Below are 19,233 nucleotides of genomic sequence, written 5' to 3' on the forward strand. Positions count from 1 at the left end.
GCACGCCAGGCCTCCCTGTCCATCACCATCTCCCGGAATTCACTCAGACTCACGTCCATGGAGTCAGTGATGCCATCCAGCCATCTCATCCTTGGTCGTCCCCTTCTCCTCCTGCCCCAATCCCTCCCAGCATCAGAGTCTTTTCTAGTGAGTCAACTCTTCGCATGAGGTGGCCAAAGTACTGGAGCTTCAGCTCTAGCATCATTCCTTCCAGAGAAATCCCAGGGTTGATCTCCTTCAGAATGGACTGGTTGGATCTCCTTGCAGTCCAAGGGACCCTCAAGAGTCTTCTCCAACACCACAGTTCAAACGCATCAATTCTTCGGCGCTCAGCATTCTTCACAGTCCAACTCTCACATCCATACATGATCACAGGGAAAACCATAGCCTTGACTAGACGGACCTTAGTCGGCAAAGTAATGTCTCTGCTTTTGAATATGCTATCTAGGTTGGTCATAACTTTTCTTCCAAGGAGTAAGCGTCTTTTAATTTCATGGCTGCAGTCACCATCTGCAGTGATTTTGGAGCCCAGAAAAATAAAGTCTGACGCTGTTTCCACTGTTTCCCCATCTATTTCCCATGAAGTGATGGGATGGGATACCATGATCTTCGTTTTCTGAATGTTGAGCTTTAAGCCAACTTTTTAACTCTCCACTTTCACTTTCATCAAGAGGCTCTTTAGCTCCTCTTCACTTTTTGCCATAAGGGTGGTGTCATCTGCATATCTGAGGTTATTGATATTTCTCCTGGCAGTCTTGATTCCAGCTTGTGTTTCTTCCAGTCCAGCATTTCTCATGATGTACTCTGCATAGAAGTTAAATAAGCAGGGTGACAATATACAGCCTTGATGTACTCCTTTTCCTATTTGGAACCAGTCTGTTGTTCCATGTCCAGTTCTAACTGTTGCTTCCTGACCTGCATACAGATTTCTCAGGAGGCAGGTCAGGTGGTCTGGTATTCCCATCTCTCTCAGAATTTTCCACAGTTGATTGTGATCCACACAGTCAAAGGCTTTGGCGTAGTCAATAAAGCGGAAATAGATGTTTTTCTGGAACTCTCTTGCTTTTTCCATGATCCAGCGGATGTTGGCAATTTGATCTCTGGTTCCTCTGCCTTTTCTAAAACCAGCTTGAACATCCCGGAGTTCACGGTTCACGTATTGCTAACGTCTGGCTTGGAGAATTTTGAGCATTACTTTACTAGCATGTGAGATGAGTGCAATTGTGCAGTAGTTTGAGCATTCTTTGGCATTGCCTTTCTTTGGAATTGGAATGAAAACTGACCTTTTCCAGTCCTGTGGCCACTGCTGAGTTTTCCAAACTTGCTGAATTAGCAATGGTTAAAATAAAAACTAGGTGTGACCAGGCCTGCTCCCTCTTCTCTTTCTTCTTTGTTCTCAGGAAAGAAAAGAAAAACGCATTCCTCTTCTTTTCCTTTTAACTGCAACACTATCATTGTAATATTTATTCCACTGTTTTAAGTATTTATCTGTCTCCTCTATATTTTACATATGTTTCTGTCTATAAGATCTGTGAGGAAGGGACTATGTCTATAGTTTCTTTTTCTAATAATTTTAATCTACTATTTAGCATAGTACCTGGTGCATCTAAGTTTCAGTAGATAGTTGTTGAATAAATTAATGTATGAATGAATAATGTAATGAATCATTGAGTAAAAAATGTATTAAAAAACTATAGATTATATGAAACAGTGTTTATAACTGTGCAAAATAGGATCAAAAGAGTTTAAAAACTATCAGAAAGTTAGAAAAATCAAGTCACATAATTTTGTTTTTAATCTAATGAATAATTTTCCATTTATCTGCCATAGACCTGAGTTGGTAGTTAAGAAGCTACGATACTATGCAAGATTTATAGTAGTTTGTCTTCTTCTCAACAAAATGGATGTTGTGAAGGATCTGGTAAAGGTAAATGTATTTTAATTAAAATCCTGATTTCTGATTATTTGTTGGTAATTTTGTTTTTTAAAATAGATACGGTTAAAATAATTTTGATAATTAAATCATTACAACTTTCAGAGCATGGTAACTTCTGCCAAGGGTAATGATAAAAAATTTTTGCAGCTCTCTTCATGTTTCAAACATACTTACCAGAGATAATTGTATTAATTTCTTGCTTTTGTCCCCTCAGCTCATTTTACATTTCATCACTCATTAATGAGTGGTTGGCAAATGCAAACAAAAGTTAAGATATTTAGTTTAAGATAAAATAATTGAAAAATTAGGTTAAGAACAAGTACAGAATGTTTTATAAAGGTGATGTATGAATGAGTTTTGGTTATTCCTTCTTTTAGTATGTCTTCTTCATTCTGTCCTTCATTAATTCAGGTAATCAGAGTTAACTGCATTCTAGATTCACTTAATATCTGTAACTATTCCTTGCTACCTTCTGGTTACACTCTATTCAGTTAGTGATTTCAATGGCATACGTCTTGATTTTTTTGGTGTTTAAGTATAACATGCTAGTTTTTTTTTTAACTGAAGTGCAGTTGATTTACAGTATTGTCTTATTTTCAGGTGTAAAGCAGAGGGATTCAGTATAACATGCTAGTGTTTTGGTTTTTTTTTTTTTAATGAAGTATAGTTAATTTACCGTATTGTGTTAGCTTCAGGTATCTAGCAAAGTGATTCAGTATAACATGCTAGTTTTGACAAACTTTCTTTCTCTATCCCCAGTTACTAATAGGACTGTTTCCAAAAGAAACAGTATAATATCAATCCCAAAGAATTTATGTTCATTTTTTAATGTTAAAAATTGGGGGGGTTACCTTTAAGAGTTTCCTTTTAATAAAGCCATTGCTGATTAGCACTGAGCAGTGTGCGTCACTAGGTCTCTATGAAGATCTTATTGATGTGTATCATTTTGGAATTTTTGATTTTGAAGCAAGTTCGTGTAATTGTCACTCTTTGTTTTGGTTGTAATTGGTACTGTATATTAATAATAATCAAACTTCTTAACTATAACAGTTTCCATCAGGATTATAGTACAATATAGGCATCTATTTTATGTTTTTTTTTCCTGTAACCATTTTTCCTTTGTGATACTGTGAAATCAGGAACTGTCAGATGAAATTGAAGATTATACTCACCGCTTTAATACTGAAGATCAAGTGGAATGGAACCTGGTACTTCAAGAAGTAGCAGCTTTCATTGAGGTCAGTTCTTGACAAGAAAGGTTGTCAGAATTATATAAGTAAATGCCTATGTGGTGTACATATTTATTATGTGAATATGTAAAAAAGAAGGAATAGTTTATTACAGTGATATTTTGTCTTGGCAATAAACCACTTACAGTATTGCTTGTTCTCCAGGCGGACCCTGTAATGGTATTAAATGATGATAATACCATTGTTATCACATCTAATCGCCTTGCTGAAACGGGAGCCCCATTGCTGGAACAAGGCATGATTGTGGGACAGTTGTCTCTGGCTGATGCACTCATTATTGGTAATTGTAATAACCAGGTAAAGAATTGTGAAGGAATTATGCTTAAAATTCACCTTAAAAAATAGCGCTTTTGATTGTTACAGAATTATGATTTCCTTGTAAATATCCTAACATCCATTCAATCCCTAGTTGGAGATCTTAATCCCACAAGACCTCCCAAACCCCGCCAAAATTAAAACCTTGCCTACATGAAGTTCTGTAGAAGTACTATTTAATATGAAAAAGGATACAGTTTTTTTGTTTGTTTTTGTTTTTGTTTTTTTGCCATGCCATGTGGCTTGTGAGAATCTTAGTTCTCCAACTAGTGACTGAAATCAGGGCCTCGGCTATGAGAGTGCTGAGTCCTAAACACTGGACTGCCAGGGGATTCCCAGGATACAGACTTAAACATTATGTAGTGCTAAAATGTAATAAAGTGATTTTAAAATGGGCCATGGTCATACTTCAGCCTCGTTGTTTTGCCAACAGCCAGCATGTTTTATGGGATATAATACAGGTCTCTGTGTTTACATGACTGCTTTTTAAAAGAAAAAAAAATCTGCCTGTGAAGGGACTTCCCTGGTGGTCCAAGTGGTTAAGATCTGCATTTCCACTTCAATACCTGGTTGGGAAAGATCCCTCATGCAGTGTGGTGTGCCGAAAAAAAAACAAAACAAAACTGGAAATTGATGGATTAATAGATAGGGCAAGATGTTACAAAGCAAATATAAAGAAATGTTAACATTATAGAATCTGGCTATTGAGCATTTGGGTGTCACTGTATAAATTTTTTCAACTTTCTGTCTTTTAAATTTTTTCATAATAAAATGCCGGAGAATAAAATATCCAGTGTCATCAGGTACATATAAAAGTCAAAAATAACAATATGATTAAACACTTTAAGGTCTGTGTACTACATTAATGGTCAGACTTGTTTTCCTTGCAGGTTAAGTTCAGTGAACTAACTGTTGACATGTTCCGGATGTTACAAGCCCTGGAAAGGGAGCCAATGAATTTAGCTTCCCAGATGAATAAACCAGGAATGCAGGTGATTTTTCTCCCTACATTTGCAGTTTGCTGCTTCTGCTCTTCATGGAATGCTATTATTCACCAAATGCCACAAGTGTGAATAAAGAACTCTGATGAGACACAGGAGAGAAAGATCAGCATAATGACAGTTTTTAAAAAGATATTTGATAAAGAGGAGGGTAAAAATAGACATTGATAATCTACGCGTCAAGTACGTTTTGTAGTCATTCCTCTGTATCCACGAGGCATTGGTTCTAGGAACCCTGTGGATACCAAAACTTTCAGATGTTCAAGTCCCTCATGTAAAGTTTTTGCATAATGTTTACATATAACCTATACACATCTTCTCATATACATTGAATCATCTCTAAATTACTTATAACATCTAATAGAATGTAAATTATATGTAAATAGCTGTAAATACAATGTAAATGTTATGTATGTAGTTGCTGGTGCACAGCAAATTCAAATTTTGATTTTTGGAACTTCCTGGAAAATATTTTTCAAATATTTTTGATCTGTGGTGGGGTGAATCCATGGATGCGGAACCTACGGATGCAGAAGACCAACTGTGTTTGCATTGTTTTCTGTGTGTAAATATAGGAATCAGCTGACAAGCCTACCAGGCGAGAAAACCCCCACAAGTATCTGCTCTACAAACCAACCTTCAGCCAACTATACACTTTCTTAGCAGCATCTTTTAAGGTATATATCATCCAGTACTTCTTACTATGTAAGGGAAAGATATGGCTTAAATGGAATCTGAGAGTCACTCTTCTCTCGAATATTTGAGTCAAGAATTTAGGAGAAATATGAAAATGAAAACTACCTTTAGAATATCCTAATCATAGCTATTTTTGGAGTAGAAATTGCATATGACATTAGGAATGATCCTTACCATTAATTAATGAGAATATTGATTAATTATCATTCTACTTCATCTGGATTTTTCTTACTCAGCTACTTTAGGCCTAACAGTCAATGCAGAACTGAAAAGCAGGAGCAGACTGTATAGGTGTGTTCCAAATTCAGGCTACTCTGGGAAACATTTTGGTCATCTGAAAGAACCACAGAATAGGGGATTCCGCTCAGTTTGTATATAGAAAGGCACAGACGGAAGCTTGTCTTTTAGACCTGTAGTCGGGATCTTTATGTCTCCGATTTAAGTTTTCAGAGAACATTCTTTAAATGATGTTTTTGAAGCAGAGAATACCTTCAAAACTTTGGGCCATAGTTATAGATTAATAATGAATCTCTGCTGTGTAGACAATTGCAAGTTGGAAGTAACAAGAATGATTTTTCTCTTAAAGAAGACCATAGTATGTTAAATTAGGTCCTCATTTTCCCCACAACTTGATTATGTGTTTATTTTTGGCTGTGCTGTGTCTTTGTTGTTGCACGGACTTTTCTCTACTTGCAGTGAGCAGGGGCTACTGTCTAGTTGTGGTGTTTGTTCATTGCTGTGACCTTTCTTCTTGCAGAGCACAGGCTCTAGAGGGGACGGGCCCAGTAGTTGTGGTTAGAGGGACAAGTGGCGTTCAGCCACCCAAGATTGAGCAAAAACAGGTCTGTGATGCCCTTAGATGTACGGGGCTGCACACGCACTACACTGACTGGCTCAGCATGTGCCTACCCTATGCTGGCAGGCGTGGGTGACCCGTTGAACCCCATTAGTGATGGGGATCAGGGATTGCAGTTATTCCCCATGAATGAGAAATTCCTAGTAAGTATGGGTCATAAGCTCGCGTTAAGTCCCTGCCCTTTGTACACACCGCCCGTCGCTACTACCGATTGAATGGTTTAGTAAGCCCCTGGGCTTAGTTGCACATGGAATCTTCCCAAACCAGGGATCGAACCTGTGTCTCTTGCATTGACAGGTGGATTCTTGACCTGTGAGCCTCCAGGGAAGCCCTCCTCACAACTGTAAAATGTCACGAACTTTCAATGAAACTGTTGTTTTCTGTTTGTCGTTTTGTATGTGTGATTTTCTTTCATTTCAGGAGCTGCCTGCCAATAGCGTGCTTCTGATTTACCTGTCAGCCACTGGCGTTTTCCCCACAGGTCGTTCTGATAGTGAAGGTACAATAAAGGAATGCTCCCTGTTGTGAGCAGGGCTTGAATTCTCTTTATTTTCTACAAGGCGATGGCCCGTAGCCCACGAACCGTCTCACGCTTTCTAGAGAGGCTCCTAAATTTGAAACTTGGTCTGTTTGCTGAATTGGCAGTCTTGAAGATACCTATTTTATTTGCTGAAGTCTTATTTATGGAAGTTAAAAAAATCAGTAAATTCACATGCTGCATACATATGTTACTAACAAATTTGCTAAAAGCAAACATATATATATATTATACAGGGACTAACCAATTACTGCTTCACATCACTGAATTTTTCTGAGCCTTTTGTGCGTTAGAGAAACTGGTCAGAGGCTTCACTGTGGCTGACAGTCTTGTAGAAATCAGTGTACTTTTGTACCTGTGAAAGTTCAAGTCCTTGACATGATTTTGTTTTGTGTCCTTTCTTTGGTCTTACCAATTCAATCTGTAGAAATTTGGGATGCTATTTCAGAATAAAACCATGAAATGGTCCAGAACATATGAGTTTAGAATATATGAAATTGGTCAAAATTGATAAGTAAATTGGAAGTAAACAAGGCAGTTAAATCTTTATCTGGACAGAAATTTTTTTCTTAACATCCTTAGCATTTTCCTCCTCATTTGTTTGTTGAAATTTGCATTCCTTTATACAATGCATGTCCCTGCCATCTTCCTTGCATGACCTACAGATCCTCTTAAAGTGTTAAAATGAAAACAAAACAAAATAAATCTCAATCTTTTCACTGCAGTAGTTTTTTAAGGGATAAAGCATAACATTAATATTAAAAGTGTTGCAAAATCATGAACTAATTTTTTGGTAATAAAGTTAGTGATTTTATTTGTAAATAATTATTTCCATGTCTTATAACATGGTATTGAATCAAATATTCTGCACCCCCACCTAACATGTTGATATCTTTTGTTTTACTTTTTTCAAAGTACAGTAGGTACTAACTGAATGGGCCTTTGAGAGAGATTATTTCTCACATCTCATAGTTGCTGTTCCATTTACACAAGAGTTTAACTAACTGATAGCACCAGTGGGAAAAGGCTAATTCCCGAACTGGAATTACAGTGGTTGATAAAATAGTAATGATAATGGATTTTTCCCCTACACTGATATTTGATAGTTCTTTTCTTACATGAAGTTTTTGTCAATGAGAATTTTCAAGTCTTATTTCAAGTCACTACATTTTTTACAATTAGTGACTCACTTAAAATTAAGAAATCACTGAACCTTGGTCTCCCACACTGCAGGCAGTCTTTACTGTCTGAGCCACCAGGGAAGCCCTAAAATTATATTTTAAAAAATAATTAGGACTTCATTCTGCAACTCTTCTATTTAAGTAATTTTATTTGTTGAACTTGAGATTTTAATTTTGCTTAAAATGAAAAGATCATTTTGAACATCCCAGATCTCCATCCCCCTTTTTTTTTTTAACCCAGAATAATGGGATACAGTAGATTTTTGTTTTGTTTCTCATTATTATCTGAAGAACTAATGACAATGATCTTCTAACATGCTGAAACAGGCAACATGCTGAAATATTTAAATTCTGTGTTAACTAAAGTGTTCAATTTTAAATTAATAAAAAATTTTTAAAATTATCTTCCACTTGTATCAGTGAGAAATTCACCCGGTACCTTTGTATTTGAACATCATATTAGTGTTACTCTTCAACTGAAGTCTAGGATTCTTCCCTTCTGTTTTTATAGGTCCTTATGATTTTGGAGGGGTACTTACTAATAGTAACCGAGATATTATAAATGGAGATGCCATCCACAAACGAAATCAGTCCCACAAGGAAATGCATTGGTATGTATTCTGGTGTCTTTCCTATTATAAAAATTAAAGTTAAATCTTATGTTAAGTGAAGTGGGGACTGTTTTCTAGTACTAGAAATGTCCCCTCAGACAACTGTTCATAACACTTATCTGGATTCCAGCAATATTTCAGGCTCTGACTACCTTAGACGTTTAGAATTGTTGGCTTATACTTAAAAAATTTTTATTGAGTATCTGTTATTATGTCAGGCACTATTATGTCCCTGGAGATCTGTTCATTCAAGTTGGAGGAGGCAATAGATATGTACATAAATAATAACTCAGGACATGATGCATGTTAATATCAACATAAACATTTTAATACAAGGTTCTGTTGGTATAATACAATAAAACTGAAGCTAGCTGTATGATTTCAGGTAAGTTTCATCCATGAAAGTTAGCTCAACACATTCACTGCTTGGGCTGTTAGTAGCTCTAGGATTTCTCTAGCTGAGAGATAGCAATTTTATTATAGAGGAAACTACCTTGCTTGAAACTGCATTTCTAATAACACTTTACATAAAAACATAGCTCTTCAAATTAAAGAGTGGCTAAGGAAGGGCAGAGAGGGAAATTTTCAATTATTATACATGTAATAGTGAAAGATTCCCCAAGCCATGTGTTTGGTGCTATAGTTGACCTTACTTGTAAGTGATATATATTAGAAAAACCTGTATTTGAGATATCTTGGGGTTTGATGATACTGCTCATTGACACATCATTTTGTATATTTACATTAATATTTATTCACATACATGCATTGTCCACTAACCCTGGGAAAGAGCATGCACACCAATATTGTGATCTTAAGAAGTGATCCTCAAATGCATGTTACTGGACTTTGGGTCCAGTAGTTCTTCTGTGGGCCAGTGAATCTGTATCTATAACAAGCACCCCAGCTGATTCCGATGCAAATGTTCAGAGGAAATGTAGGCAATAATAAGAGGGGAGCCCTCCCTTACCGTCTGCAAAATTGAGATATAGCTTAAAATAGCCATCCCAAACCTTTTCAGCACTAGGGACAGGTTTTGTGGAAGACAATTTTTCCATGGCACGGGGTGGAGGAGATGGTTTTTGGATGATTCAAGCATATTACATGCATTGTGCACTTTATATTATTATTATATCAGCTCCAACTCAGATCATTAGGCATTAGATCCCAGAGTTTGGGGACCCGTGGCTTAAAACATGAAAAATATTTAAATTGGATATGGATTTTGAAAGACTCATTGAAATAGAAATCTGGTTGTGTTAAATGGCAACCCACTCCAGTACTCTTGCCTGGAAAATTCCATGGATGAGGAGCCTGATAGGCTACAGTCCATGGGGTCGCAAAGAGTAGGACACAACTGAGTGACTTCACTTTCACTTTCACCTGTTCTTAGGAGGAACCTTTTAAAATACTAGATAAGTCCCTAAATGCTGCCCTCTGAGATTTTCATGTGTGTTTAATCCATCTCTAAATATATAGACTTCTCTTTAGCTTGCATATTCTCTTCTAAAAACATTTATTTATTACTCATTTGGCGGTGCCAGGTCTTGCAGCATGCCGAAGTGTTCATTGTGAGACGTAGGCATCTCCCTGGTCATGGCTCATGGGCTCTAGCGGGCAGGCTCAGCAGTTGTAGCACAAGGGCTTAGCTGACCTGTGGCATGTGGGATCTTAGTTCTTTGACCAGGGGTCAAAGCCATGTCCTCTGCATGGGAAGGCAGATTCTTTTTTTTTTGGTGGGGGGGAAGGCAGATTCTTAACCAATGGACCACCAGGGAAGTCCCTAGCTTGAATATTCTTGAATAATTATTATGTCTTTTTTTTTTTTTTTCTTTTTCCCCCAAATAAAACTGCTCACTTGTCTACCCCAATAAATACAGACTTTTTTGGTCTTCTGCTTAGTTAACCTTTGTTTTTCTCTCAGTGCTGTGATGAAAAAGAGATGTGAGTAGACCAAACTGAAGAATAAGATTTCTGAGGCTCGGCCGATAGAGTTATACAGTCATTCATTGTTACCGTCATTGTTGTTTTCCCAGCCTCCATCCTGGAGATCTCTACCCCTTCACAAGGAAGCCGCTGTTCATCATTGTGGATTCATCCAACAGTGTTGCTTACAAGGTAAGTTCTGTGCACTCCATCGCACATTAGACGCTACAGCACCACCCCGAGGTAACCAACCTGAACGTGTGCCTTTTTATTTTGCTTTATTTTATTTAATTTTACACAATTTGTATTTAGTCTTTCTTTTCTTTTGAGGTTGTGCATGCTAGTCAGGATCTGGTGCTATGACTAGAAACAAGAAGAAAACGCATGAATGGACACTCAGTGGAAAATAATAAATCCTCCTGCAGGAAAAAAATATTCAAGATTTCCAAGATCTCTGGTGGGAGGTTTATTTTTGTTATATAATGCAGAATATTTTCTTTTATAGAGGTGGAAGTATATGGGCAAATTTTCTTTTCCAGTTTTCATACTTTTTCCCCTCTACACACTGAGCTACTCTAGTTTAAGTGAAATTTCTATCCCATGTTATGTAGTTAGTCATTGAATATCTACACAAATTGTTTTAGATGCACTTAATTTTTTTTTAAATTTGTGACAGTAAGTGAAAAATGATGACCCTGAAATGATGCTGAAATAAGTAGCAGGGACCAAATGTGAAAATTCCATGTTTTGTATTTTGCTATTAAAACAGATTTTCAGTGGTTGTGTAAAGAATGGCAGCAGCAAGACCCTTTAAAGTTGGATGTTATAATTCACACTATAGTATTTTATAGGAAAATGAAAACAAGAGTTTTTGGAGTCCTTTGTATGTAGTTCATATATTTCATTAGTGTTCAGTATGCTCAGAAATACGCTAGAAACACTGATAAGCCAATTAAAGTTATTTCTTTTGTGGGTGTTCATATAAATAAATGGAGATGCAAACATTAATAGGTTTATATCAGAAGAGCAGTAGAAATGTCTGCTAGCCAAGAAAGCTGGCCCGATGCATGTGTTTCCATCGAATTTTCATGCTTAGTTTCCCTTTTTAAAGTCTGAATTCCAGGAGCATCCAATCCACCCTAAGTTGTTCAGCATGTTTCCTGCCACCCATTTTGTCCAGTTTAACATTACAGCTTTTGATTTTTAGGAAACTTAGCTGTGTACTTTCTTAAATCCTGTGTGTGCTGTTGTCATTTTTTTTTATCTTTTTGAGAGAGCGGTAAGTTGCTGAAGGAAAAGGTTTATTCGCTACTCCAATTAAACATATAAGCCAGAGGAATCCAGGCATTTTGTGTCTTCACAGTGTTCAAAAAAGTGTTCTGTGTCTTTGTCAATGAAAAGGAGTCATTTGCTTCTGTTTAATGATGTAACAGAGTATGTTGATGCACCAGATCAAGTGAATTGCTTACTATGATTTTGTGTGCATTACAAGTATTTTAGCAGTCTGTTAATTTCTACTTAATTTAATTGGACATTATTTGATACCATCTTTTATAATCTCAAGAATATCATTCATGTTATGTACCTGTTCTTTCCAGTGTCGTTTGGATGTAGAATGAGTATGGGATGTTGATTGTTAAAAAACACCACTGTGCATAATTGGAATTATATATCATGATTTAATTCTAGATTTCTATACCCTGAGCCTCAGGAGAACAGTGGAATAATGGAAAGATTTTTGTGTTTGTTTGGTGTTGATGGAACATGCACTATTACTCCTCTAAAAAATTAAATTATTGAGAACAAACTGATCATTAGAAATGAAATGGGGAGCCCATATGCAGTGGGCAAATCAGAGTCTTAACCAATGGACTGCCAGGAAAGTCCTGCACAATGGTTTTAACAGCTAAGCCACACAGTAAAGTTTTTCTTTCCTGTGCAACTTTCTACTTTGCCTGGAGCAAATAATATTATCTTTGCTCCTTATTGTTTTTTTCCCCCTGAACTTATCACAAATTCAACCCCAAGCTCCTCACCAGTCGTCTAATCTTTCCTGTTGTTCAGATGCATCATTTTATCTCTGGGACAAATGATCTCCCAGAGCCTCTGGACTGGTGCCCTCTACACATACTATACAGCTCTCATCCCAGAATCTCTTATTATTATTCTGGGAATTCTTTATCTCTCTTTTATATTGGATTCCCTGTTTCCTGAATCCCCTATCTTCCTCTTGGACAATCTATTACTGTCTCATTTGGTTTATTCTTTCATTTTGGTGCAGCATCTCTAGCAAAATTTAGCCTTCTGGGAAAGGATGAATAAGAGATAAAACAATCGAAGTCTCATACTTCTGCAAATGTCTTTGATTTACCCTCACACCGGAATGATGGTTTTGGTGTCAGAAGTTATTTCCCTTCAGAATCTGGGAAGCATTGTTGCATTGTTTTCTATCTTCAATATTTCTAGTATTTCTTTCTTTTTTTCCCCTAATATTTCTTAAGAAGTACAAAGCATTCTAATTCTGGATCTATCATCTGACCTTTGTTCAGTCCCTGGAAACATATAGGCTCTTCTCTTTGTCACTAGTGTTTTCAACTTAACAGAGTGCCCTGGTCTGGCTTTACTTTTAACTATGGTACTTGGCATGTAGTTCATGAGTCCTTTCAGTCTGGAAATTCTGCCCATCTTCTTGAGTTTTTTCAGTGATTTCCTCCCCTCTGTTTTCTTCTGAGAATTTTTGTCATTCAAGTTTTGGACCTTCTGGTCTAGTCCTCAGATTTTTTTTGCCTGTTATTTTCCAACTTCCAGTCTTGCTCTTTAGGAAATTCCTTCGCCTTTATCTTCTAAACCTTTTATTGAGCTTTTCATTTGTTTTCTGGATGTTTCTTTCATGAAGACATGGACGGGTGTGTGTAAAACATATACATGTACATACATAATTGGTTTTTATCCTGGTTGAAATACGCTGTCTTTCCTTTGAGAATGTCAAGGATCATTTTAAAAGTTCTCTCTGCATGGTATCTCTCTCCTCCATTATAATTTGCTTCTAGTGCTTTTCCTTCATATTTCATTTTAGAGACTCAATTTTTGCTTTTCTGATCAGATTTAAGAATGGAAGCTAGCAAAATGGTTGGAAGCTCTGAGGTTGTGGGCAGAGTCGTCACAGTGAGCTGCTCAGTGTGACAATCTAGCTCAGGAGCCATGGACCAGTACCTCCTGTCAGATCATCAGCAGCATTAAAATTAGAAATAAATTTCACAATAAATGTAATGCTCTTGAATTATCCCCAAACTATCCCTGCACCCCTGGTCTTCCATGAAATCAGTCCCTGGTGCCAAAAAGGTTGGAGACCGCTGATCTAGCTGGGCCTTTTCATTGAATCATTTCGGGTGTCAGTATGTTTAGGTCTTTCTTCCTGATCGGGTCATACTCACTGAAGCAGATTCAACTGTTCTGCCCAGAATGTAAAGATCTATTAGTGTTATGCTCTGTTCTCGTTGAAGTCTGTGTGAGTTTATATTAATATCTGCTTATACATATATCTTTATATACCCAGTGCCTCATACTTTAAAAATTCTTAATAAATGTATGTTGAATGATTATTTGAAGATAGGCACCATTATCCTTATTTTACAGTTGAGGAAACTGCCCATGGAGCTTAAATATCTCACCTGATTGATTCCAGCAGTCTTTCTCATTTCAGTGCTCAGGCTGTTTCTACATTTAGAAAGAGAGGTGCTTTTCATGCTAGTCTGAGTCTCGTTTCAGAGGAGATGGATTGAAACGCCAAGATCTCTTAACAGAACAAGTGTATCCCACATGTTGACTCTGAAATTTCCATCAGGGTCTAGGCCTCATCTGTAGTGATGTACTAGTGGGGTTAAAAAAACAACATCTATCATTTTGGCCAACATTTCTTTCAGTTCTGCTTTTTCTTCCCCCCTTTGGAAGAAGAAAATCCTTTGAGTATTTAATTATTTATGACAGAGCTGGATGCCTGCCAGTGAACATGACTTATACATTTCTCAAAACAGTCATATTTATCTCAGCAGTTTTTGTCCTAAAGCGTTTGACTGATAGCTGTACATTGCTGTGGTCTATGAAGGCATACACACAAAATTACATAAGAGTTGTTCTGACAGTCAGCCACACTCCATTTCCTCCTTGCTACCACATCACCTCATTTGTGTTGTGTGGTTATCTAGGTTTTGTTTCTTTTATATTTAACCTGTTGGGAGTTGCTGGACTTCTTGAATTTGTAGGTTAGAGTTTTTCATTACTGCTGGAAAATTCTTAGCCATTATCTCTTCAGACCTTGGCCATGCTCGGCTTCTCTCTCATCTCTTTCTGGACCTGATTTTACATACATCATTCTCACTGTGTCATCCACGTCTCTTGACCTCTCTTCTATATTTTCCATCTTTTCATTTCTCTGGCTGAAACTTGGATGATTTCTTTCAATTTAGCTTTCAGTTCACAAATTCCTTTTTTTTCAGCTGTGACTAACTTGGATATTAAACTCATTTATTGAGTTTTATATTAGTTGTGGTATTTTTCATTTCAGAAAGTTTTAGTTGGTTCTTTTTTCAAGTGATTCAATGCCCTTTTTATAGTTCCCTGTTTTCTGTTTTCAAGTTTCCTCTTTATTTCTTTAAACTTAATAGGCCTACTTATCATATTATTTATTATCCATCTGGTAATTCTTACACCTGAAATCTGCTTTTGCTGCCCAAAGATGCCCATTGCTGTTTCTGTATCCCAGTATGCTTGATTATCTTTGATTAGATTATTCTTGTATCCTTAAAATTCTCTGTGATAAATTCGCTAAACCCTAGAATGATGATATTTTCATCCAGAGAGGATCTGCATGTGCTTCTGCTACAGAGGCGCAGCTTGGGGACTATGTGTTTGGGATTACCTAGGTGGTATGAATTTGGGCTGCAAACATGCAAGAGGGCTGGCTTATAGTTAAAACCCTTAGGGCTATTTGGTTCCTTTGCTTGCTCTTTCTCTATTCTGCTCAGCACCAGGAAAATTTTCCTTGTGATCTGTTGAGGCATGGTCATGGCAGTTAGGGAAAGTGTGAAATTTGGATTTTGTTCACCCTAACAGTGAATTCCGTGGACTTTATAGTCCATGGGGTCAAAAAGAGTCAGGCACGACTGAGCAACTTTCACATACCTACATAGAGTAAGAGTATAGCCCTTTGGGATTCCAGTTTAGCAAGGCTGGTTTTCTATTAGACTCTCATTTTAGACGGACCCTGAGCTCTGACTTCTATCCCCTTCTCTGTAAGGCCTTCAAAATCTAAGTTCAAGTGGTTCAGTTGCCTTAGGGCAGGGGAGGCCTTGTTGTTCTTTAGTTGCTAAGTTGTGTCTAACTCTGCGACCCTATGGACTGCAGCGCACCAGGCTTCCCTGTTGTTCACCATCTCCTGGAATTTGCTCAAACTCATGTCCATTGAGTCAGTGATGTTACCTAACCATTTCATCCTCTGCTGCCCCCATCGCTTACCTTTAATCTTTCCCAGTGTCAGGAACTTTCCCAAAGAGTTGGCTCTTCGCATCAGGTGGCCCAAGCATTGAAGCTTCAGTTTCAGCATCAATCCTAAAGGCCTGGTGTCAAGCTTATTTTCTCAGTCTCCTCTCCAGGTTTTTCCTCATCTTTCTGACCTATCACTGGAGTATCCCTGGGCCCCATCCTTGTTCTTCTTTTCTAGCTACAGCTGACTCCTTAGATGCCCTTAATAGTTTCATGACTTTAATTACTATCTCTGTGCTGACAATTTTCACATTTCTATCACCAGCCCAAATCTTTCTCAGTTAACCCCAGGCTCGAATATAATCTACGTACTCCACATCTCTCATTGGTGACTCCAATAGAGATTGCAAAGCTGACATGCCCAGGACAGTTTCTAGACCTCTTCTGTGTCCAGCTTCCCCATACCAGTTAATGACTATAGTCCTTATTGACTATGCCAAAGCCTTTGATTGTGTGGATCACAATAAACTGTGGAAAATTCTGAGAGAGATGGGAATACCAGACCACCTGACCTGCCTCTTGAGAAATCTGTATGCAGGTCAGGAAGCAACAGTTAGAACTGGACATGGAACAACAGACTGGTTCCAAATAGGAAAAGGACTGCGTCAAGGCTGTATATTGTCACCCTGCTTATTTAACTTCTATGCAGAGTACATCATGAGAAACGCTGAGCTGGAAGAAGCACAAGCTGGAATCAAGATTGCCGGGAGAAATATCAATAACCTCAGATATGCAAATGACACCACCCTTATGGCAGAAAGTGAAGAGGAACTAAAAAGCCTCATGATGAAAGTAGAAGTGGAGAGTTAAAAAGTTGGCTTAAAGCTCAACATTCAGAAAATGAAGATCATGGCATCTGGTCCCATCACTTCATGGGAAATAGATGGGGAAACAGTAGAAACAGTGTCAGACTTTATTTTTTTGGGCTCCAAAATCACTGCAGATGGTGACTGCAGCCATGAAATTAAAAGATGCTTACTCCTTGGAAGAAAAGTTATGACCAACCTAGATAGCATATTCAAAAGCAGAGATATTACTTTGCCAACAAAGGTCTATCTAGTCAAGGCTATGGTTTTTCCAGTGGTCATGTATGGATGTGAGAGTTGGACTGTGAAGAAGGCTGAGCACCGAAGAGTTGATGGTTTTAAACTGTGGTATTGGAGAAGACTCTTGAGGGTCCCTTGGACTGCAAGGAGATCCAACCAGTCCATTCTGAAGGAGATCTACCCTGGGATTTCTTTGGAAGGAATGATGCTAAAGCTGGAACTCCAGTACTTTGGCCACCTCATACGAAGAATTGACTCATTGGAAAAGACCCTGATGCTGGGAAGGATTGGGGGCAGGAGGAGAAGGGGACGACAGAGGATGAGATGGCTGGATGGTATCACTGACTTGATGGATGTGAGTCTGAGTGAACTCCGGGAGTTGGTGATGGACAGGGAGGCCTGGCATGCTGCGATTCATGGGGTTGCAAAGAGTCGGACACAACTGAGCGGCTGCACTGAACTGAGCCCAAATCCTTAGTTTCATTCTGAACTTTTCCTTGCCTCACACCCACATTCCACTTCAGAATGTTTTCTTGGTTATAACTAATATGCCCAGAATCTTACTACCTTCACTGCCACCACTGTCTCTCCCCTGAATTAATGCAGTAGCCTCATAACTAGGCTTCCTCCTCCTGCTCTTGCTCCCCTGCAGGGGTGCTTATAAATTAGATTATGTCACTTATCTACTCTGAAGGCTCCTCATCTCACTAAGGGTAAAGACTTCATGCTTTTTGCTCTCATGCTTCTCCCCCACCCCGCAAATGCATCTCTGATCTTCTCTTGTGGTCTCCTTATCACAGTTCTCTTCAGCCACACAGACCTTGCTCTTCCTCAAACATACCTGGCAGTCTTCTGCTTGGGATCTTTGTGTTCTGTTCCTTCAACCGTGAATCCTCTTCCAAAGAACACTTTTTGTTTTCCAGGCATTTAATTAACTGAAGCCTCTTAATAGAGCTTTCTGTAATTTTGTTGTTGTTCAGTTGCTCAGTCGTGTCCAACTCTTTGTGACCCCATGAACGAAAGCACGCCAGGCTTCCCTGTCCTTCACCATCTTCTGGAGTTGTTCAAACTGATGTCCATTGAGCCAGTGATGCCATCCAACCATCTTGTCCTTTCTTGTCCCCTTCTCCTCCTGCCTTCAATTTTTCCCAGCATCAGGGTCTTTTCCAGTGAGTCAGTTCTTTGCATCAGGTGGCCAAAGTATTGGAGCTTCAGCTTCAGCATCAGTCCTTCCAGTGAATATTCAGGGTTGATTTCCTTTAGGATTGACTGATTTGATCTCCTTGCAGTCCAAGGGACTCTCAAGAGTCTTCTCCAACACCACAGTTCGAAAGCATTAATTCTTTGGTGCTCATCCTTCTATATGGTCCATCTCTCACATCTGTACATGACTACTGGAAAAACCATAGTTTTGCCTGTATAGATGTTTGTCAGCAAAGTGATGTCTCTGCTTTTTAATACATTGTCTAGTTCATCATAGCTTTTCTTTCAAGGAGCAAGGGTCTTTTAATTTCATGGCTGCAGTCACCATCTGCAGTGAATTTGGAGCCCAAGAAAATAAAGTCTGCCACTATTTCTCCATCTATTTGCCATGAAGTGATGGTACCAGATGCCATGATGTTTGTTTTTTGAAGGTTTGAGTTTTAAACCAGGTGTTTCACTCTCCTCTTTCACCTTCAACAAGAGACTCTTTAGTTCCCTCTTTGCTTTCTGTCATTAGGATGGTGTTATCTACATATCTGAGGTTATTGATATTTCTCCCAGCAACCTTGATTCCAGCTTGAGCTTCACCCAGCCTGGCATTTCACATGATGTACTCTGCATATAAGTTAAATAAGCAGGATGACAATATACAACCTTGATATACTTCTTTCCCAATTTTGAACGAGTCAGTTGTTCATGTCCAGTTTTAACTTTTGCTTCTCAGAAGGTAAATATGGTGATTTGGTATTCCTATCTCTTTAGAATTTTCACCAGTTTGTCAACACAGTCAAAGGCTTTAGTGTAGTCAATGAAGTGGAAGTATATGTTTTTCTGGAATTCCCTTGCTTTTTCTGTCATCCAGTGGATGTTGGCAATTTGATTTCTGGTTCCTCTGCCTTTTCTAAATCTGAAAGTTTTAAGTTTATGAACTGTTAACATCTCACTTGGAGAAATTTGAGCATGACCTTGCTAGCCTGCAAAATGAGTCTATTGGGTGGTAGTGTGAACATTCTTTGGCATAGCCCTTCTTTGGGATTGGAATGAAAACTGACCTTTTTCAGTCTTGTGGCCACTACTTAGTTTTCCATACTTGCTGGCATATTGAGTGCAACAGTTTAACAACATCATCTTTT

General features: G+C 38.1%; 1 protein-coding gene across 1 annotated transcript in view; it reads left to right on the forward strand.

Moving 5' to 3' along the window:
- Positions 1-19,233, forward strand: part of SCAI (suppressor of cancer cell invasion) — a 99,806-nt gene that overhangs the window by 65,130 nt on the left and 15,443 nt on the right. Inside the window, exons 6-13 of the mRNA XM_068966253.1 lie at positions 1,831-1,927; positions 3,076-3,174; positions 3,331-3,483; positions 4,392-4,493; positions 5,078-5,179; positions 6,475-6,553; positions 8,285-8,384; positions 10,421-10,502. Coding sequence (XP_068822354.1) covers positions 1,831-1,927; positions 3,076-3,174; positions 3,331-3,483; positions 4,392-4,493; positions 5,078-5,179; positions 6,475-6,553; positions 8,285-8,384; positions 10,421-10,502 — 814 coding nt within the window. The remainder of the gene's footprint in view (positions 1-1,830; positions 1,928-3,075; positions 3,175-3,330; positions 3,484-4,391; positions 4,494-5,077; positions 5,180-6,474; positions 6,554-8,284; positions 8,385-10,420; positions 10,503-19,233) is intronic.

This window comes from Capricornis sumatraensis, chromosome 1 (assembly GCF_032405125.1).
Source record: "Capricornis sumatraensis isolate serow.1 chromosome 1, serow.2, whole genome shotgun sequence".
NCBI lineage: Eukaryota > Metazoa > Chordata > Mammalia > Artiodactyla > Bovidae > Capricornis > Capricornis sumatraensis.